General features: G+C 41.7%; 2 protein-coding genes across 2 annotated transcripts; both read right to left on the reverse strand.

Annotated features, from left to right (window-relative positions):
- Positions 1-231: 231 nt before the first annotated feature.
- Positions 232-13,818, reverse strand: rsph4a (radial spoke head component 4A). The gene is made up of 7 exons (XM_088349042.1): positions 13,578-13,818; positions 11,999-12,224; positions 9,262-9,549; positions 5,606-6,055; positions 4,105-4,246; positions 2,474-2,591; positions 232-587 (listed from the first exon to the last, which is right to left on the reverse strand). Exons 1-7 carry the CDS (start codon positions 13,664-13,666, stop codon positions 353-355), a joined length of 1,548 nt encoding a protein of 515 aa, XP_088205168.1. The 5' UTR covers positions 13,667-13,818; the 3' UTR covers positions 232-352.
- A 2,954-nt stretch (positions 13,819-16,772) lies between these two features.
- On the reverse strand, positions 16,773-22,421 carry dohh (deoxyhypusine hydroxylase/monooxygenase). Its single transcript, XM_088349881.1, has 6 exons — positions 22,305-22,421; positions 20,797-20,903; positions 20,457-20,624; positions 20,300-20,376; positions 18,946-19,186; positions 16,773-17,367 (listed from the first exon to the last, which is right to left on the reverse strand). The coding sequence occupies exons 2-6, from the start codon at positions 20,900-20,902 to the stop codon at positions 17,054-17,056; spliced, it is 906 nt and encodes a 301-aa protein (XP_088206007.1). The 5' UTR covers position 20,903; positions 22,305-22,421; the 3' UTR covers positions 16,773-17,053.
- Between the last annotated feature and the right edge of the window lie 433 nt (positions 22,422-22,854).

Genomic DNA, 22,854 nt, shown 5'->3' on the forward strand with positions numbered 1-22,854 from the left:
ACCGGATGGAGCCCATAATTGACAAATGTGCGTTTTTCCGTACCGATTTTCCTGTACATCGTACACGTCTTAAAATGCATAATAAACAGACTTTGTACGGCAAAAACGTACAGGTTGACAGGTATGGTTAACTGACATCACTAGTAAACCCGGGTGTATTCTCTGTGGAGCTAATTTGGTCGTAATTAGAGAATTTTATGAAAAACTGCAATACAAGACAAAACATCAGAGTAAATTGAAAAACTTCAATTGCATAATAATTTTATTCTTGCTTCTTGGGTCAAGTCTATGTGTTCCATTGTCCTCCTCACTGTCCTCACTGTGGTCCTCACAGTGCTCCTCACTGTCCCCCTCAGTCGTCTTCCTCATCCTGCTCCTCGTCCGAGTCTCCCTCCTCGGCCTCCTCGGCTGCTTGCTTCTCGTCTAGAGCGTCCTGCAGGGCCTGCTCCTCCTCCACTGTGGGGTCCACGTCCTCCGTGATCTCGGGGGCACTCGGGTACTCGTTCTCGGGCGGCGGTGGCAGGAGAGGGCTGTAGCCGTCACCCGGGTACTTCAGCCCCCAGCCCACGTAGATGTTCTCGAACTTCCTGTTAGGGACGGCGAGGAGCAAAATACAGTGTTACTCTCGGAGCAGCCCGAGAAATATGCCCCAAAATATGTAATACAAGATGCAGAGAAGTCTTTGCGTGAGAGGGAGAGCTCGTTTACTTATCTTCATCAGCGTTCAAAACAGAGATCTCATTCGTCTTCAGAGACAATTGGCTTTTTATATCCTAAGACAACATCCCATATTACTTTAGCCCGTCCCCCTCGCGAAGACGCACGTGTTTATCTCAAAATGCACGCTACCAGACAGAATGTTTTGTCCTCTTTCGATTTTCCCAATTTCCCAATTTCCAAGAACTGTTGGGGTCGGCTTGACTGCATGTTCCCTGCCAAGAAGAACTTGGCAAAGAAGAATGTTATTCCTTGGCAGCCCAAGGCGATTAATAGTAACACTAGCCAACATTTACACTTGGGAGAAACAAGCCTGGAATTTTCCGTTTTAAACTAATGCGTTCCTCTTATTTCAAGCTCGACTCCAATAATCCACAACAGTACCTCTTCATACGAGCGTCAGGATTGTGCTCGTACCTTGAATTACTTGTGTAACAAGTGAATTTTCCCGATATGAAATCATTAACTCATCTTGAGTTAATCTTGTATCTTTGTATGTATACATGTATAAAGTTTCTTAGTTTCTATTTCTTTATACGCTGGCAACTGTGTGGACAGCAAAGTAAGAATTTCATTGTGCAGGGAAACAAGGTTCTTTACTGTGCATATGACAATAAACACTTTGAATTTGAATTAAAAAGTAATTGGTCTGTGAATCCGAGTGAACCCAAAATAGTAATAAAACACAACTTCCTGATCACTAAAACACTTTAAACTTGTAAATCAACATAAGAAGATATGATAATAAAAACAAAATAAGATTATATTAACAACATAAAATGAGAGTTTATACGAGCATGTACCATGGAAGCAGTCGTCTTGACAAAAGTGTCTAATAGAGGTAAGATAGGGCTTAAAAAGTCCAGCCTGACCCGGACTTGCGGGTATTAAAGCCTGATCCAGCCCGAGCACGACCAATTAACTTGATTTAAGAGACCGAGCCTGAAGCAAACCGGAAATTTTGTATTTTATATGTGATGAGGTTGAGGAAATTTTACATCTTTTGTATTTCTGTGTACGCTGAGGTAACATTAACTGAAATGTTTTCATCATTGACGGATTTTTTTTAAGAGTTGACAGGAACATCTAAGGCTGTCTGTCATTTTGACAGCTTGGAAATTGGACCACAAAATCAGCATGTCCTTCAGACAAAGAAAAAGAAACAAAGAACAGTGACGCATAGATTAAAAAAAAAAAGTCAGTGAGAGGAGCCCGGCACCAACCTGAACATAATAATTGACATTTCAGGCCCGATCCAACAGCAGGTTTGCAAGGAGGAGTGACAGAGATCAGCGTATATGTTTTCCTTGTATTTTATACATTCTTTGATCATTTAAAATTGTTTTTTTAAATCCACCCGTCATTGTTCATAGTTCATTTATCTTTGTGTAAGATCCCCCTTTGCGTAACACAGTCCGCGTCGGCGTGCACTCGGCACACACTCGACGCGTCTGCAGAATCGGGATTGGGATGAAATGCACCGCGCAGATCCTCCAAAGAAAAATAAATTGAGAACTAAGAAGCATTCTTCCGCCTCACAAATTAAAAAACAAGTCCTCACTAATAAAATAGGAAATTTCAGGTTTTGCTCCGGGCTCCCCTCAAATGAAGTTAATTTGTCGGGCTCGGGCTGGTTCGGGTTGGTTCGGGCTTTAATACCCGCGGGTTAGGTCGGGTCGAGCTGGATTTTTTTTAGCCCTTATCTTACTTCTATAGCACTGTAATCTGATCTTGAGGGTGGACGGAGCCAACTCACTTGGCGTAAGCGTATGCGCAGGCCCCCGGCCAGCAGTTGGAGCGCATGATGGCGATGGCGTGCTGGGAGGTGAGCGTGGATGACAGGCTGGAGCTCCACGGAACTGTATCAAAGATTTCTGCAGGGACAAATTGGTGTAAGCCAGGCGTCAGCAACCTTTTCGGTGTGGAGTGCCACTTTCAAATGTCTTTGTAAATCAGTGTGCCACACCAAGATTAATGACTCGCATAACATTTTTTTAAATATCCAACAGAGCTGTCATTTTACACCCGTCCAAACATACAACATTGATGGACATTTTAATCGTATAACTCAATGTTTTTCAACCCTTTTTGAATTAAGGTACACTTTTATTTATAAAAAAGTTCAGAGGCACACCGTCTGTCGAAAATGTTTGAAAATTAACTTATGTCAAATATTTCATTGTACTACCTCATAAGCAGATAATTAGTATCTAAGAAGAAGAAAATAATACTTCAAATAAAAAAGAATGATGCGCTTTATGTTTTTATTTTTTACAGTGCGATATTAAACCGCTTTGTTAAACAGATTAAGTTATTAATTGTACTATGCTACCTCAACAGCAGATTAGTACATAAAAAGTATATAAAAATCTACTGCCACCTACTGATATGGATGACTATTACAGTTCCTCGTCTGAAGATTGCAAAAATATTGAATAATGGCCTGATTTTTTGGAAAGATAGAATTGGGCAAATCCCAGCGGCACATGAGGCAATATCTCACGACACACTAGTGTGCCCCGGCACACTGGTTGAAAAACACTGGTATAACTGACCAATTTATCTTCCACTATTCTTGTTCACCAATCAACTAAAAGATGAATTTGAGCAACATGTGCATAGGCCTGTAGACATCCATGACTTCAACTTTTTACCACAAGAATCAACCTGAATCAACCATTCTTCATTAACAATGAACTTCAATCAAAAAACAAGTGCCATGGACAGCTGCCATACCATTCATCAATGATATCTTATTGCAGAAAATATCAAAACTTGAGTAAATGGTTTTCTGTGCTTTGCTATGTGGTAGCTTGTGTTTTTAGCAGTGACAAAAGGTTTTCAGGGTCTGTGTTTGTTTGCCGCACATTTTAATGTCTCCGCCTTGAATTCATGTTCATGTTTCGTCTCGTAATGACGTTTAACAAATCCCGTGCGAGGTACAACGCTCTCGAGGCGTAATGCACAAAACAGCACAGTCATTTTTGGCACAAAGCCTCGTTCGTCTGTCCACGCTGGCTGGAAAGAACAGGATGTTTTGGTTCGAGGAGCCGTCATGATTTGTTCATTTATCGCGCGCGCGTGTGTTTCGTTGGCTGGGTTAAAACACGGATCTCTCCTCTGCGAGGCACAGCGCAGACACGCGCTCACAAACGAAACAGAAAAAGAAGGGCGCGACCGTAAACACGGCGGGCAACTGAAAATGTCTAAATTTCAGGTAAAAATGTGCTTTAAACAAAAAACATTATAATTTGTAATTATTGTGCCGTGCGCTCGCGTGCCACTGGTTAACCCCTAGCGTGCCACTGCTGGAACGCGTGTCATGGGTTGCCGACCCCTGGTGTAAACAAAGAAGCTGTTGGCGTCCAGATCCAACCGTTAGCCCACCTGCGTCCTGCGAGAGCGGCGTGAGCAGCGGCGGGCCCACCTCGGGCTCGGGCTCATCAGGGTCTTCCTCGATCTCTTCACCCTCCTCCTCATTAGACTCGTCTTCGGTCTTCACTGCCAGGTTGACCCACGTGCAGCGGCCCTGAAACGCCGGAAATGCCATCAGTAACACTCAGATATTCGTATACAGTAATCCCTCACTATAATTCAAGTGTCTCAAACTGCATTGACTTGGGGGGTGCCGGCACTTGGGTCTGGGTAAGGTTGGGCCGAATCAAATTTTCCACAGAAAAAGTTTTGCTATTTGAAGGATTTTTTGCTTTTTATAATAAGGGATTTTGTACGATTAAATACAAGTTACATTTACGATGTACAAGAAAATCTGTACGGAAAACCGCAAATTTATCAATTATGGGTTCCATCCGGTATGCACCGACTATCACGAAACGGCAAATCAATCAAGTCAAACCAGTTCGAGTTATGTAGTGAAAGGAAGTCCATCTCTTTTTAGAGAACCGACTTTTTCCGCTGGGGGGCGGCAGTAGCTCAGGAGGTAGAGCGCTCGTCTCGGGATCAAGGGATCCCAGTTCGAATCCCGGCTCGTCCGTGTTACATGTTGAAGTGTCCTTGGGTAAGACACTGAACCCCTAATACCCCCAATAAGCAGGTTAGCGCCTTACATGGCTGCAAGGCCGCTATTAGGAAATGTGGAGCACATTGTAAAGCGCTGTGGGTAGTCATTGACTTGAAAAGCGCTATATAAATGCAGATCATTTCATTTATCGAGTGCAATGAAAATTTTTACTGAGTGAGCTTCAGGTCACGCCAATCTAAATGCGGAATGTTTTGGCTGGGGAATTTTGATAACAAAACTCTGACGAAGGACGTCAGGCATTGTTTTGATAAACGCTCGGTGTTGTTTTGAGTTTTTTCAGACATCAAGGTGAGGGGGATTTCCTGGCGCGCCCATGGGAAGAGCCGGCAAGCCAGCTTGCGAAAAAAAAAACACGTTAGTTTTTTCTTGCTTTTTTGTTCTCTATTCACTTTTTTCCTTTATTTGTGTATTTCTTTTCTTCTGGCTTGTTTCTTCTTTTCTCAGCTTTTCACTACTTTTTCATTTTGGTATTTTTTTCTTTTTTCATCTATTTACCCCCTTCCTGCATAATTTTACATAATAATTGGTCATGTAGAGATTAAAGAAGCAAAAATAACCTGAAGAGCCGTTTGGGACCCGAAAGAGTTTAGTGAGTCAAGCCGAAGAAGACGGTTCTCAAAAAACTCTACTAACTTTACTCAACTTCGTTCTACTTCGACCTTGACTTCAAAATACCACATTTAGAACACAGCGTCAGGGAATCAGAGATATAACAGCTTTTGTATGAAACATGAGTACATTCATAAATTTTCTTAATTCTGGCAGAAGTTGACGGATTAAAGCCATGACGGTAAAATCCCCAGAAAAAAAATCCGGGCTAATATTTGTCTTTTTTTATGGACAAACCTGCTGCAGAATGTGCTGTGTGTGATGCACCCACGATGACAAAGAGTCCACCAGTTCTCCCACAGGAACGCCCTCAAACTCTGGGTTCTCCTCAATGCCATCCTCAGAGGAACCCTCATCCTCGGCGCCCTCCTCCTCAATGGCCTGGTAGAAGCCCTGCGGGCTGATCTGCGTGCCGGCCGAAATGCGGGCGATTTGCGCCCGCAGGTAGTTGGCCTCGTTGCCCGGGAAGGGCGGGTAACTGACGATGGGGGCGTCCAGACGCCCCGTGAAGAACTTGCGGATCTGCCGAGCAACAGTGATCTGGGCCGGAGTCACCGATGGCAGTTTGGACCAGGGCAGGCCCGCTTCGTTGCACACAAAGTATACAAACTTGTTGGCACCTGTTCCTTTGGCCTCCTTGGGGACTGCTGGGGGGGCCTTGTATGTTGACTGTGGGAGGGGGTCCATCTGGGAACACCAAAAAAATATGCCAACTTAGATTACCGCCTGGGAACCCAATCCATACCTGTCAACCTCCACAGCTCTATGCCCTTACAAACTGTCGTGTTTTCCCTTACAAAATAGAAAATAATCTTTTATACTTCCTTTTTTACTTAACTTCTTTATACAACATAATAATTCGTAATATAATGCATCAAAGCAAGTGAGCCGTTTGAGAGCCGGCTCTTTTAAATGAGTTGAGCCGAAAAAGCCGGTTCTCTAAAAAGAGAAGGACTTTCACTACACAACTACCACATGAAATCCGATGTTGAGTGATGCATGATGGGAAATCCCCAAGCGGCAGACGCATGAGCACAGTAGCATCATGCACTATGTTTTTGTTGACCTTAAATAGCAGTCGTGCAGTGAAAACATTTACTAAATCGTCTCATTTTAATAATTTGGACTGTAGGAATAAAATATTAGTATGATCTTGATATCCTACCCTGTGTATGGTTCTAATTGCACGTTTTCGAGGAGAAAAGAATGCGAGTGAATGGGCTAAAAGTGTCTATTTTCAGTCTAAATCATGTCTGAAAAGGACCACGTCAAATGTCCAAAAGACATATTTGGTTGAAAGTGAAAAATTGTCTTTTTCAAACGTTGAAAAGACGTCTTTTCGAAGACTAAATTTGGACAGGACTGAAAGGGCTAATCATATCTGAACAAATACGTCTGAAACCGACCAGATTTAGCCCAAAATACAACTTTAGTTCATTGAAAATCCAACAGTGAAAGAAAATATTTTTCAAAACGTTAAAAAGATGTCCTTTGAGGACCAATTTTGAACCTATGGAATGGACTAAACACGTCTATTGTGGTCTGAATCATGCCCAAAACAGAATGGATTTACATCTTTATTTGGTTGAAAAGTGACCATTGAAAATAAAAGGGGCATTTTCAGGATGCTGAAAAGACGTCTTTTGGGGCCAGAATTTAGACCACATTGAATGGGCTAAAAACACATTTTTTCGTCCCAATAACGTCTCAACTGTACTGTATTTAGTCCAAAATATTTCTTTCATTTGTAAAAAAAAAAAACATGTATTTTTCAAGACGTGTGGACTAGACTTAATAGACTAGACAAGCCTATTCTAAGTCTAAATCATGTCTGAAACAGACTGAATTCAGCCCCAAATATTATTTGGTGGAAAAGTGCTAATTGAAAGAAATGTATTTTTCAAGATGTTGAAAAGATGTCTTTTGGAGGACCACATTTCATACCTGTCAACCTGTACGGTTTTGCCGTACGAAGTACGTTTATTATGCATTTTAAGATGTGTACGACGTACGAGAAAATCTGTACGGAACAACGCAAATTTGTCAATTATGGGTACCATCCGGTAGATACCGACTATGACGAAATGGCAAATCAATCAAGTCAAACGAGTTTGCCGCAGAAGCCTCTATCTCGGTATCGTTTTTTTGGTTGCAAACGAAGCGAGCGGTTAGATCACAGGTGTCAAACAGGTGGCCCGCGGGCCGGATCAGGCCCGCTAGGGGATTGAATCCGGCCCGCGAGACAACACTCCCAAGACAAGCTGCAGGTTGAAATATGTCAACTTGATGTTGCTAAAGCCAGGTGCCTCTCACAAAGACACTGTACATGTATTTATTTAACTCTCTCTCTTTCCCTCTCTCTCTCTCTCTCTCTCTCTTTCTCTCTTTCTATCATTCTCTGTTTCTCTTTCTCTCTCTCTTCCACCCCTTTTCTCCCACTCTGTCTCTGTCTCTCTCACTCTCTGTGTCTCTTTTTCTCTTCCTTTGTTGCTCTTTGTCTCTTTCTCTCTCTGTGTCTTTTAACCTCTTTTGCTCTAACTTCCTTTTTTCCTTTTCTCTCTTTTCTCTTTTTCTCTTCCTACCCTTCACGCTTTGTTTTTTCTTTTCTCTCCTTCTGTTTTTCTATTTCTCTTTGGATTTATTTTTTCCTCTCCCTTTCTTTCCCCCTCTCTCACAACTTTTCTTTTTATCTCTTTTGTTTCTCCCTCTCCCTCTCTCTCTTTCTTTGTCCCACTCTCTCTCCTTTTCCCTCCCTCTTTCTCTTATTTCTTTATCTCTCTTTTTCTTTCTCTTTAATCTACTAGTCTGGCCCCCGACAGAATGTTTGTTCTATCGTGTGGCCCCCGAGTTAAAATGAGTTCGACACCCCTGGGTTAGATGAAGTTAAAGGATGTCCGTCTTTTTTTAGAGAACCGGCTTTTTCGGCTCAACTCATTAAAGAGAGCCGTCTCTCAAACGGCTCACTTGTTTTGATGCATTACATTACGAATTATTATGTTGTATAAAGAAGTTAAGATAAAAAGGAAATATAAACTGCGAAAATGAAAAAAGACCGGTTTGTGGTTATCCCTTTAATCAGTAGATTACCAACAATAATTTAATGCAGAAAATGAATTCATAATTTGAATAAGAAAATTCTACTTAATTATATTCGCATGTATATTTTCCTTCTATAGTGAACGCCCAAGCTACTTCATTTTTTAACTTTTTTCTACAATAAACCTCATTCAGGTCGAGCAACTCAGTATCTCACAACAACATGTTAATTAACAATATATATGATATAACGAAACACATGTACAATATAACATGTTATATATATATATATATATATATATATATATATATATATATATATATATATATATATATATATATATATATATATATCCTGTGTACCGCAACCATATCCCCCTAGTGGTAGGGGGCTAGAGTCATTTCTGACTCTTTTTGGGAGATTGACTCAGAGGAGGGGATTCCCAGCCCCCTCTCTCAACCCAACTGAGGTGTTGGGAGTCATTAGGTGACCAAACCCCCCAATTCCAACCCCTAATGCTGAATGCCAAGCAGGGAGGCAACGGGTACCAATGTTTAAGTCTTAGGTATGACTCGGCCGAGGCTTGAACCACAACCTCCCAGTCTCGGGGTGGGCGCCATACCCCCAAGGCCAACTACATAAATAAACACGTTTGAAAAAAAAAAAATATGGTGTAAGATTATTTTGTATTTTGTACGGGAAAATACAACAGTTTGTAAGGGCATGGAGCCCTGGAGGTTGACAGGTATGACATCTAATGGGCAAAAATTTGGGCTAAATGGGTTATTTTTGGCCTTAATCATATCTGAAACAGGCTAAATCTAGCTGAAAATCCAACTTACGGGGCAGTCCTCACCTCACGCTCAGCCTTCTCCTTGGCGTCGACCTCGCGTGCCTCGTCGTCTGCGGCCTCCTCTGGCCCGTCGTCGTCTTCTTCTTCTCCCTCGGCGAACTCGGCCTCTGCAATGACGTAGCTGCGTTGCGTGCCCAGGATCTTGCCCCACAGGCGGCATCGCTGCATAGTGTAGGAGGACACAAGCTGCTTGAGGGCCAGGAAGACCCGCTGCATCTCCTCACGGCCCAGCCCCACGCCCGCCTGCTCCAGGAAGTAGCCGATCTCGCTCACGTTGGGCAGCGCCGATTCCTAAGCAGGAAAAAAAAAACACCTTCCTTGACAATGCCTGCCCGTGAACGAATGGAAAGGCGGCAATCGCATGACCCCTTACCTACCTACCAGCGTAATAATCTATAATATGTAAAAATAAATGAAATATTTCATATATATATCTATACAGTATATATAGATATATATAGATATATACACACCGGAGCCATATCCCCCTAGTGGGAGGTGGCTAGAGTCAGGAACACGTTCATATTTCTGACTCTTTCTGGGAGATTGATACAGAGGAGGGGATTCCCAGCCACCCTCGCTCAACTCAACTGATGTGTCGTGAGTCATTAGGTGACCAAACCCCCCCAATTCCAATCCAATGAGTACCAATGTTGTAAGTCTTAGGTATGATTCGGCCGAGGCTTGAACCAGCAACCTCCCAGTCTCGGGGCGGGCGCCCTACCCCCAAGGCCATCAAGCTGGTTTTTAAATATTTTTAAATATTTCTTATAATTTCAGAAAACATATGAATCCATTGCTGCACATAGCCAACTTTGGAAGGTCCCCTGACGATCTTTCGACAACTGTTAATCAAGATAACCTTTTAACCCCCGCTTCTTTGATAGTCTTGAAGGATTTTATACATTTGACTATAAAGGATTTTATACAATTGACTACAAATTACATTTAATGCAAAAGATATTCACTGACTGGGCTGTAGTTCAATGTCAGGGCACCCTAGTGGAAAATGTTGTTTGCGGGAACGGGACGTAAGGCTGATAAGATAATCAGCACAACCAGATGCAGAAAAGCCCTGATGACGTAGAAACGCTCGGTGTTGTTTTGAGTATTCCAGGCATCGCGACGCCCAGGGGGGGGAGCTTCCTTGGCATGCCCATGGGAGGAGTCGCCATGCCATTATGCGGGGAGTAGATGGTGAATAGGAGAGAGCTAAAGGACTTCAGAAGAGGGCTTCCCAGAGACTCCAACGACACTAATTCGTCCGTTTGCGATGGAGAACACTTAGTTAAATTGTTAATAAAATTAAATCTGCCCCCGTGTGAAAATGTCGGCTTTCTTGTTCATATTTTCCCTCAAGAAACTAGCGCGCATAAATTGTTGGGTGAATGTAGGTTGTGTTTGGTTAATGGAGTCAAATAACTAATTCGAACAATTTGGTAAACGGTACATTTTGATATAAACTCCCTACAGTCTGCATGAGAATACTACTTTTTTGGAAGTCCTAAGAAACACTTGCCTCTAAAGCATGGGTACATGATATACTCTTTTTGCTTTCCGACTGCCTGCCTGGTGGTGATACGAAGGAGAAGGACGATTTGAGATGAGTCAGCAAACCAGCGTCTGACCTGAAGCATGTCAACGCCTGCATGGACCAGCTGGCAGGGATGGGAAGCTGCGTCGCGGCCGTCATAGACTTTCTGGACTAGTTTACAGGCTGGGGGCGTCGCTGCTGTCATGCACTTTCCGGACACATTTTCAACATGTTACCTAGTGTTTACTATGTTTGTGTACTGTAATGCTAAATCTATTTCACCCTGGTCATCCTGGAAGGGGGATTACCACTTGTGAGGCCCCTTCTCAAGGATTCTTTTTCCTCACCCTGAGGTTTTGAGTTGTTCCTTGCCCGCATGTTAGTTTAAGATCAGGTCATTGTGTCATTGTAATCCTGTGCAGTCCTTTGAGACATTTTTGTGATTAAGGGATATATAAATATATGTGACTTGACTTGACTTGGTTGCGCTAAAACACCTGGCCATTCGCCGGCCGAAACAAGTCCCAAGTGAGAGCCTTATTTGAACCCCTCTTCCACTGGTTTGCCTCTGGCTCGTATGGGTATTGTTCGTCAATACAGTATGTGAACTTTTGTTTTCATAACATAGTATGGAAGATTTGTCAAACGGCAGTCTTTACCAGGGTTGGGTAGGGTAACTTTAACTTGATTACTTTCAATTACTTTTGGATGACTCCAATACCAAATATGCTAATAAACGACAAAAGAAACTAAATGTGAATAAAATGACTACATTTTGTGCAGGCTTGGGGAGTAACGGAATACATGGAACAGCAAAAATGATGTTGGCAAACTGTTTTCATTTTGTTTCTGTCGCATTTTATGTTCGTTTTGCCGGATAACAAAGAGATCAAAGCCAGGAGAGAAAGCTTACCATGTGTTGTGAGTCATATTTTTATTCAGATTTAGTTTCTTTTGTCTTTTATTAGCATATTTAGTATTGGAGAAACCCAAAAGTAAACCTACCCAACCCTGGTCTTTACCCAACTAGACCTTTGTTTGCCATAGTTCTAAGGTCGATCACTCACACAACAAGGTAAACGTAGCCACGGGTCATCCAATATGGCGGCTGCCATTAATGTTGCCCAGCAGTAACTTTCGTGATATGAACCATCAATTGATTGAAATTGAAGGAAAATAGAGTTTTCGGTAGGTAAGGGGTTGTACCAGTTCAAAGTCGTGCTCAGGGGCATCTTCGGGTCGGACGAAGAGGACCTTCTGCTGCTCTGCGAGTTCCTCGGCAGCTGTGGCCTGCTGCAGGTCTTGCAGGCTGCTCTGAGCGTCCTGGTACAGGCGCAACTTCACGTCGTGGCTCAGCTCCTCCATCACGTCCACGACATCGTGGGGGCGCTCCGAGATCACACGCATCAGCAGACGCGACAGGTGGTCGTACCTCGACAAAACAACACAAAAAGATATTTTAAAAACCTAGAAAAGAATACTGAATACATTTACAGTGATACCGTTTCAAGCACAGAGTACAAGAACGCTAAATTTCTCCCAACTGATATTTTGATATGCTCCCTACCAATGATCCCTCTAAACAGAGCAGGTGCGCAATTGTCCACTGCCCATACTTTCTCAGCGCACTAGAAACATACCTGTACACCTGTACGTTTTTTCCGTACAAAGTACGTTGATTATGCATTTTAAGACGTGTACGACGTACAAGAAAATCTGTATGGGAAAAAAACGCAAATTTGTCAATGATGGGTACTATCCGGTATACACCGACTATCACCAAACGGCAAATCAATCAAGTCAAACCAGTTCGCTGCGGTATCGTTTTTTTTCGTTGCAAACGAAGCGAGCGGTTTGATGCTACTGTGCGCATGCGTCTGCTACCTCGGATTTCATGTGGTAGTTATGTAGTGAAAGGAAGTCTCTTTTTAGAGAACCGGCTTTTTCGGCTCAACTCATTTAGCTGGCTCTCAAACGGCTCACTTGCTTTGATGCATTATATTATTACGAATTATTATTTTGTCTGAAGAAGTCAAGAAAAAAGGAAGTATAAAAGGAAAAAAATAAAGACAGGTTTGTGGTTATCCCTTTAATCATTACACTACCAACAATAATTTAATGCAGAAAATGAATTCATAATTTGAATAAGAAAATGTATTATTCTACCGAATTATATTTGCATGTTTTTTTCCTTCTACAGTGAACGTCCAAGCTACTTCATTTTGAACTTGTTTCTTATAATAAACCTCAGTCATGTCGAGCAACTCAATATCTCACAACAAAATGTTAATTAACAATATATATGATATAACACAAAACGTGTACAATATAACATGTTAAACTACATAAATAAACACGTTTGGTGTGAGATTATTTTGTATTTTGTAAGGGAAAATACGACAGTTTGTAAGGGCATGGAGCCGTGGAGGTTGACAGGTATGGGTATTATACACCATCTCAAGGGGGCAGAGGTTCAATTATTCAACGATCAAGACATTTCCAAGTATCGATTGAATACACCCTGTATTGACATGGATCGATACCAAAATTCCCAGTATCCCACAAGTCATTCTTGCTGCCTCCAGTTGACGCGAGAAAGTGACGTCACAATGTTGCTATCCTCCAATTGACCGTAAACGGACGAGGAACAAATGCTCTCAAAGTTAAAACAATACGTTTAGCTCTCGATTATTGGCCAATCACTAAGTTGGTGACATTAAAGTCATTTCAAGTAGCAAAGCTTTTTTATGAACAATTAACAAGTATGAGAAATGGTAAGACTCACAAGTTGAGGTTGCTCTTGCTGCTGCTCTTCATGAGGAAAGCTTTGAAGGAGGCGGCCACCTCCAGGCTCACCTGCTGGGTTCCGTCCATCTTGACGGCCTTCTTAACAAAATGACATCAACTGAAACACAACCGGAGACTCAAAAAAAATATGCTTTTGCTGCTTACTCGAACGCAGAGCGATCGAAAACAACGCCCGCCTACGCCACCCCAAACCGAGTTGCCGGTTACCATGGAAACACTAACACATGGGTTGCTAGGCAGTGGTCAGACGACTGCGACTGAGTCTTAAAAAAAGTTCTTAATTCAGGGGTGTCCAAGACCGGGTGGAAACATTTGTTGATCTGGAGAGGGATAGCGCCACCAGGCTGTACTTGCCCAAGACACACCACAGGTAGGGATAGAGAGATAGAGGGATGGATATACTTATATAGAGAGAAATGAAATGAAATGAAATGATGTGCATTTATATAGCGCTTTTCAAGTCAATGACTTCCCAAAGTGCTTTACAATGTGCTCCACATTTCCCAATAGCGGCCTTGCAGCCATGTCAGGCGCTAACCTGCTTATTGGGGGTATTAGGGGTTCAGTGTCTTACCCAAGGACACTTCGACATGTAACACGGACGAGCCGGGATTCGAACTGGGATCCCTTGATCCCAAGACGAGCGCTCTACCTCCTGAGCCACTGGAAGGAATGAATGAAAGAAGGAAGGAAAAATCAAGGAAAGAAAGATGGAAGTAAAAATTGAGAATAGAATGAAAGAAAGAAGGCAAAAATTGAGAAAAGATGGAAGGAAGGAAGGAAAAATTAAGGAAAGAAAGAAAGAAGAAAGGAAGGAAAAATTGAGGAAAATAAGCAGATCGGCGCCTTGCATGGCTGACTCCCTATTGGTGTGTGAGTGTGTTTGTGAATGGGTAAGTGTGAAGCACATTGTAAAGTGCTTTGGGAGGTCTTCATTGACTTGAAAAGAGCTATAGAAATGCAATTTATCATTTACTACCCTGTATTTAGATAGATCGATACCAAAATTGCCAGTATCCCAAAGAACAAGTAATTCTTGCTGCTGACAGTTGAAATATTTTGCAAAAGGCAAGGATGTTTGTTTGGCTTTCATGGATTTGGACAAGGGGTATGACAGAGTTGATAGAGAGGCGTTGTGGCAGGTGATGGTAATGTATGGGGGGGGAAGTTGTTGGAAGCATTTTATGTGAACAGCAGAGCATGTGTAAGAGAAGGGAGTGAGACAAGTGAGTGGTTCCCTGTGTTGACTGGTGTGAGACAGGGGTGAGTGATGTCACCATGGCTGTTTAATGTGTACATGGATGGTGTGGTGAGACAGGTGAAGTGTATTTAGCAGAGGTGTAGAGATGATGGATAACAGTGGAACGGTGTGGCAGGTAAGTCAGTTGTTGTTTTCAGATGACACAGCGCTTGTGGCTGATTCTGAGGAAACATTGAGAAGGTTGGTAATGGAGTTTGGAAGAGTGTGTGATAGGCGTAGGTTATGTGGGAATGTTGGCAAGATTAAGGTGATGGAGTGTTCTCGTGATGGAGTGGGCATGGCGTTGAAAGAAAGGTTGCATGGACAGGTGCTGGAAGAAGTTGAAAGCTTTAGGTACTTGGGTTGTGATGTGGCTGCAGGTGGTGGAATGGATTGGGTGTTTGGCCACGTGGCTTGGCCGTGGTCCCGAAATAATTTTGTGTTTTTTTTCGCTACTTTTTAAATTTTCTTTGTTTTTGTATGTGTTTGTCTTGCTGTCGGTCACTTGAGGGATATGACCAGGGTAGATAGATAGTATATTATTTAACCACTAGATGTTGCTGTATTGTGTTGTGTAAAAACAGGTGCTACAAAGCACAAGGAAAAATACAAACTCTGGCGATGCAAAGTGACCAAACTGCCCCCATAGCAGCCAGATGGCGGACAATTATGTCAGTTCTGTCTAGGTGAGCCTCATGTATGTCAAATACATAAAAAATTCTTGAGTTACAAGTAATTAAAAAAATGCATGTTTATACATGATAGTTCATGTCATTTTGCTCATTATTCAAATCAATATTGAGTTCGTTTCAATGAGGAAGTTTTGTTCACCACTAGGGAGGTTCTTAATATTAAACAATGTTCCTTTAGGAAATTTTTCCATCCATTATCTGCATCGCTTGTCCTCAGTAGGGTCACAGGGGTGCTGGAGCCCATCTCAGCTATCTTCCGGCAGTGGGCAAGGGAACACCCTGAACTGGTTGCCAGCCAGTCACAGAGCACTCCATCTCATTCTATAATCAGATTTTTGGAGAATTACAACAATTAGTGTTCACGGGACCTTAATGTTTCAAAAAATGATCAGTAGGACTGCAACTAACGACTATTTAAACCAGGGGTAGGGAACCTATGGCTCGGGAGCCATATATGGCTCTTTTCATGAGTACATATGGCTCTGAAATAAAATGTAACTATTGCACATCTCTCTGTGGCGTTCCAAAGTCAAGTGATTTCATCCCGATTTCGGTCCACATAAAGCCGAAGCAACTTAATGCAGAAGTTTGATAGGAAACCATTTAAACTGATAAATAAAAACGCTGGCAAACGACTTTGATTGGCTGAGCAATACAGGTGGGCGGATCCCTGCACACAGCGCAAGGCACTTCCTTCTTTCCCTCTCGCTCGGTGCAGTCTACAGCGAGAGTGAATATGACGATTTGCTTATCGTTTGTAGTAATTTGTGACATTTTTACAAAAAACCTTGCATGCACATTGTTTTGAAACCGTTATGGACAAATTTCATGGAAAAAAATGGCCTCAGCACTCTTAACTGAAGGTGGAAGACAAATTGTAAATGGCATATTTACATTGATTTGGGACACAGGATTTGGCATTATTATCATTTCATACATTTGATTAAATTATCAAATGACACACAGTGAAATAAAATGTGCTGAATAATTAGCTTTTGTCTAGAGAGCGTGTTTGGCAGTTTTTTTCAATTTTGTCTGAAAATATATGATTTTGCTCTCATAATTCGTTTTTAAAACAATTTTTGCTTTTATGGCTCTTTGGGTCAAAAAGGTTCCTGACCCCATGATTCAAACAGAAGACGAGTCACTGACTATTGAAACAATTAGAAAAATCGGATAATAATTGTTTAAATACAATGTCTTATTAAAAAAATATATATTCAGTTCTCAAGGGCAAAGATTTGACACAAAAGCACTTTTTTATTCTCAAGTTTAAAATCAAACCGTCTTAACAACATTGACTTTTTTGAGTGATTTAACAACAGACATTTGTTTTTCGGACTTGATTTCTAATGAAATTGTCAGGTACGCTCTGGCATAACACTCAAGCCTTCTTTCATAGCAAGATTTACGCATATAAAACGCACAATGCATGCCATAAAAACAGATTGGCTTGAATGTTACTAGAATCTTAAAATAGTTTAATTTCTATACACAATCCGTAGCCCCGCCCCCTGGAGTCTACCCTTGCAATTTGACTAGCGTGTCAGCGTACTGGAACTGCTGGTTGTTTTCATAGTCAAGCATGTCCAAGGCCACCTCGCAGCTCTCCTTGACCACGCGCTCGCTGTCCCCACGAAAACGCTGCAATAACGTTAAGCACTCGCCCTGGCCGATAGAGCCCAGCGCCTCGGCCGCCTCGTGGCGCACCATGGCGCTCTCTCCGCCACCGCGTTCCAGCACGGCGTGAAGGGCCGGCACCGCCGCAGGGTGCTGAATCTGGCCCAGGACGTAGGCAATCTCGTGCCGGAACAGGGCGCTGGAGCACTGCAGTCCTAGGAGCGGCAAAAGTCTCGAGTTAAAATTGAACAGGGACCTGTACGTTTCTATCCACAATCCGTGAAAATAGAACACTTGTATAGAAAAAGTCAGCCACCACCATCATACACAAGTTGAATGAATGAATGAAAACTTTATTCGAACATCAAAATAAAAACTGAACAAAAACAATAACTCAACAACAAAATAATGTTTGAAAAGGGGCAGGAAGAAGCAAATGCTTATATTCCCTACCCCTTCATCTTTCCCACCAAATACACCAATGAAATAACAACAATTATTATAACGATATTAATAATAACAATTACGATATAAGAATAGGAACAATAACACAAAGTTAACTAGAGGCACTGTTCCCAATCTCCCGCACCACCCTCCTCATCTCTGTATTCCTCCAGGAATGTTCCTTTGTATCTAAACCTGAACAAGTGAATAGTTGGACATTGTTTGATCTCGTCTTGTAAATTGTTCCAAAGTTTGACTCCGCACACAGACACACACATACTTTTCCTGGTGGTTCTCACCTTTGGGATTATGAATTCACTACAGCCACTAAAGTTATAATTTCCCTCTTTCCGAATGAATAATTTACGGATGTTTTCTGGCACTATGTTTTTGTGGACCTTAAATAGCAGTTGTGCAGTGAAACATCTTACTAAATGATCCAATTTTAATAATTTGGACTGCAGGAGTAAAATATTAGTATGGTCTCGATAGCCTACCCTGTGTATAAGTTAAAATGGACGGTGTGTAATATTTGACCACTAGATGCACTGTGTTGTGTCGTACAACGGAAATCGAGTGCTTTTAAGAAGCACAAGGAAGAATAAAAACTACAGAAACATTTTTGTTTTCTCATGTTTTGTCAAATAAATAAACATTCCTCCACCTATGAATGCTTTAAAAAATGCATTTTTATATAATAGTTCATGTATTTTTCTTATTATTCACATTAATATTTCTTGTTTAATTGAAGATTTTTTTTTAACCATTAGGAGAGGCTAAAAAATACACACAATACCTTTAAGAAATTCGTCATCTACTGAGTCGAGAGCCAGTTGAGCAACTCAAGAATGAAGTGCCAAATTAAAACAAAATTCAAGTCCACCATCCATCCATCCACTATCTGCACCGCTTATCCTCAGTAGGGTTGCGGGGGTGCTGGAGCCCATCCCAGCTATCTTCGGGCAGTGGGCAAAGGACACCCTGAACTGGTTGCCAGCCAGTCGCAGGGCACACAGGGACAGACAATTTGCCCGCTCATTCACACCTAGGGAAAATTTGGACCTGACATACATACATACATACATACATACATACATAAAATGTGGGAGGAAACCAGAGTGCCCGGAGGAAACCCACGCAAGCACGGGGAGAACATGCAAACTCTGCACAGGAAGGGTGGTAGCTGAATTTGAACCCATGACCTCAGAACTGTGCTGCACACGCGCTAACCACTGCGTCACCGTGCTGCTATTCAAGTCCACCCAAAAATCATAAATGAGCCATAGGCATTCAAAGTCACCCAGAAGCATCAGAGATTCTGATTGGCCACAAAGGGAAGAGCTTCTCACCTTCGCCCAAAGCGAGCACGGCTTCCCGACTGCCGAGGTTCCTTAGCGCAAACATGGCGCCGTAGCGCTCGAAAAGCGGCAGCTTCTCGTCCAGCAGGACGGCGCGAAGTTTCTTCACGCATTTTCCGGCAGCAGGGGGCGCTGGATCTACTGAGAGGTAAGGGTTGTTTTTGTCGGTGTCAACGGCGCCATTTTGGAGCCACTTCAGTCGCCGCACAGCTAGCTGGCACGTTTCAGCCACCTGCAAGGATAGTGAAGGTGCTCTCACTTAATTGTCATGCTTTTCGACGGTTCGTACTTACAGCTCATTTGACTCGTTATGTGCCAGGCGTTTCTTTTAAATGGGGAGTGCCGGTGCCAGACAATTTTTTGGGCATTTTGACTTATTTTTGAAGGCTGTTAGGAATTTAATATTGAAATATGAGTCGAAAAAAACAGCTGAACATCGCATCCCAAGTTTCTTTAAATTGCTTGTTTCCCAGAAAACTGAGAAAAGTGGCTTTTTGTGAAATGATGTATTTCAGGCAAAACTTTTTGATTTTCTCACATTTCTGATACCTCCATTATCCAAACAATGCAAGAACACCAAAACTTGTGCATGAACCTTGCAAGAACGTTTCAGCACTCGAGGTTTACAGTGAAGGTTTCACATTATTCGGGTCGTCATGGCTATCGCGAAAGTGCAGGAAACGCCATACCTGTCCGTCCAAACGATGACGGAGGGACTTTGTCGTCTTTGTTAGAAAGAATAAAGTTTCAAGTGTCTGGAATTTCTTCAGGTTGGCGCCTTGCATGGCTGCTATTGGTGTGTGAGTGTGTGTGTGAATGGGCAAGTGCAGACCATTTACTTTTCTCAACGCTCTGTGCGGACTCGGCATATGGGCGGTCCACACACTGCCATACGGTGTCATACAGTGGATACAGGAAACAAAACTAGGCACCAAGCTTGTGAGTATGATTTCTTATTCATTTTTCTATCATTTTTAATTTGTATTCATATTTGATTTATAATCATTATTTGTATCATTGTTTTACATTGTTTTATGAGACTCTATGTGATTAAGGGCTATACAAATAAACATGACTTGACTTGACAATTACGCATAATGCAAAATATTTATTTCGTTTAGAATAGTAAATATAGAAATATGTTAACATTTTATTAATTCATACCTTTTTTTAAATTCAATATGATAGCCACTAGCACTAGTACACTGACTGTGCCCTTTGGTAAGATAAAATGATTTGTTTTACATCTTTTTTCAAAAAAATAATGAACATATCTTTGAGGAACAAAACAGATTTTTTTTATATTGATGACCGGCAGCAGGGTTTTTTTTTCATTCCCTTGTACCTCAACAACAGGGTCCCGGCTGAAAATCTCCAGCTCGTCCAAAACCGAAAGGTCTCCGATGGCTCCCAGGGCTTCTCCTGCCATGATTTGAAAAAAAATATTGATCTTTATCATTGGCAATATGGAGAGTTTCGCCCGCCAAACGAGGTCCACTCACCGGCTTCGTGTCGCACCATAGGATCCTCTCGGGTGTCCCTAAGGACGGCGCTGAGGACGGGGATGGCTCTCGGGTCCTGCATCTGACCCAAGCAGTAGGCAAGCTCATGCTTGAGCAGCACTGAGTCGTCGCTGAATGCTTTGCTGATCCACTCCACCGCCTCAGCACCTTAGAAACACACACAAAAAAAAAGACAATAATAATGTAATAAAAAAATATGTAAGAGTTGCTCTAGAGCCGCGTGTTCGCCACCCATAATGTAAAGGATTTCGTTCCGAAGCTGAGGCACCAATGTATTTTATTTTCTGCTCAACTGATCGCCTAATCTGTGTAAATGTACCTCCCAGGTTCCTGAGGGTGAACAATGCTCGGAACCTTTGGGTCAGGTTCTTCCGGGGATCCACCAGAATCAAACCAACCGCAGCCGACTGCTCTGCACGGTCCATCCTGCGCATGCGTACAAGCGAAGAGTATAAATAAACACACAGTAACAGCCGATTTGTACTCTCAAAATGTGCTAAAAGGAGTAATGAAAATATTAAAAGATGTTAGGAATAAAATCATACCCGTCAATCTGTACGTTTTTGTCATACAAAGTACATTTATTATGCATTTTAAGACGTGTACGACGTACAAGAGAATCTGTACGGAAAAACGCAAGTTTGTCAATGATGGGTACCATCCGGTATACACCGACGGTCACTAAACAGCAAATCAAGTCAAAAGAGTTCACCATGGAGCTACACTGTGGGGGTCCTGGCAGCAACAGCCTGGGTTGTGGAAAGTAGAAGTAAGAAGGGAGAGGACCCACACAGAGGACTGGAAGGATGCTGCTTGGGAGGGTGGGATGGCAGAGCTATGCCCTTGCACAATAGCATTGCCCTTTACACGTTGGTTAACTACTGTTAAAAGATAATAACTCTGAAATTGTTTAATTGATGTTGAAAATGTCAGGAAAAAATGTTAAAACGTCATATCGTCACGTCATATTGTCAGTCATAACAAAATTGTGAATATGCTTGATGGCTGTTGAGATTGTCGTGTTTGTTTTGCTGCTGTTGGTGTCGGTGGATTTGTTCAGACCAAAAACAATCGACTTTATTGACACTAACAAAGATGTTATGTAACGAAATTGTGAATATGCTTGATTGCTAGTAAGATTTTCGAGAAGGGTTGTTCAAACCTCACATTGTGTTTGCTGTTAAACGTCATATTGTAATATAATATTGTGAATGTGCTTAATTGCTGTTGAGATTGTCATGATTGTTTTCTGTTATTAGTGTCAATAAATTTGTTCAAACCCAAAAAAAGCCTCTATCTCGGTATAGTTTTTTTTGTTGCAAACGAAGCGAGCGGTTTGATTCTACTGTGCGCCACCTGGGGATTTCCCAGAATGCATCATTCCGATCACACGTGAACAAACCTGAATTAAAACACCGTAAGTCATTCTGATCTGAAAACGACATGCGGGATTGATTGAGTAAATTTGAAATGCACGCGGTCTCACGTCATGTTAATTAACAATATATGTGATATAACGAGACACATGTACAATACAACATGTTAAACCACATAAATAAACACAGTTGTAAAAAAAAAATATGGTGTAAGATTTTTTTGTATTTTGTAAGGGAAAATACAACATTTTGTAAGGGCATGGAGCCCTGGAGCTTGACAGCTATGGATAAAATACACGTGCTAATGAAGATAGCCTCGTTACGTCACAAGCTTTAACTCATTTTATCTACCCAGCTAGATAAAACACTTTTTGACAACACACCAAATAAATTACACGTCAATTAGTTAAATAGTGTGACAAAAAATGTTTAAAAGCAGCTGATAACATACTTTTCTCCGCTTTTGAGAACCCAGCACTCAGACACACGATTTTGGCTTCCGTAAACGTCACAGCCTACGTCATTCGTGCAACGTCAGAGCTCTACGGCGAGAGATTTCTGCCACAACTGTACAAGCATATTCACAAAACAAAACGTAAATATTTTTACAGGTATTTGCGATAATGATCAAATACTTTTAGTTTTGACTGTGTAATATTGCAGTGGTGTATTTACATTTTTTTTGCATACTTTTTTATGTTATCTTAACCACTGTTTGTGTTTGTGTATTTTAGAAATCCGGGTTTTGGGGTGGAGGAAAAAAAAAGGCTAATTTATTTTCCTATTTAACTTGGAATATTGTACAGCACATCTAGCTGATATACATTTAATTGATTGAAACAATAATTGTTTGTTTTGATTTTCGTTTTGAATTTAACTTGAATCAAATTTTTCAATCGGTTGATTTTCAATACTAGCGGCATTGTTGCTCTTAAAGCATCTTTCTCCTGTCTTCCAATTAAAATAAGAAATGAGAACAACTATTCCATTGCAATTTAAGA

Source organism: Urocampus carinirostris, chromosome 12, assembly GCF_059441175.1.
Source record: "Urocampus carinirostris isolate Australia breed hairy pipefish chromosome 12, RoL_Ucar_1.0, whole genome shotgun sequence".
Taxonomy (NCBI): domain Eukaryota; kingdom Metazoa; phylum Chordata; class Actinopteri; order Syngnathiformes; family Syngnathidae; genus Urocampus; species Urocampus carinirostris.

Excerpts from the sequence above, each read along its gene's own strand:
- rsph4a (XM_088349042.1), bottom strand. The coding sequence starts at position 13,666 with ATGGACGGAACCCAGCAGGTGAGCCTGGAGGTGGCCGCCTCCTTCAAA. Across the intron at positions 9,550-11,998 it reads CTGAGCACGACTTTGAACTG|GAATCGGCGCTGCCCAACGT; the intron begins GTACAACCCCTT and ends TTTCCTGCTTAG. Across the intron at positions 6,056-9,261 it reads AGGAGAAGGCTGAGCGTGAG|ATGGACCCCCTCCCACAGTC; the intron begins GTGAGGACTGCC and ends TGGTGTTCCCAG.
- dohh (XM_088349881.1), bottom strand. The coding sequence starts at position 20,902 with ATGGACCGTGCAGAGCAGTCGGCTGCGGTTGGTTTGATTCTGGTGGAT. Across the intron at positions 20,625-20,796 it reads CACCCTCAGGAACCTGGGAG|GTGCTGAGGCGGTGGAGTGG; the intron begins GTACATTTACAC and ends TGTGTTTCTAAG. Across the intron at positions 20,377-20,456 it reads TATGGTGCGACACGAAGCCG|GAGAAGCCCTGGGAGCCATC; the intron begins GTGAGTGGACCT and ends AAATCATGGCAG.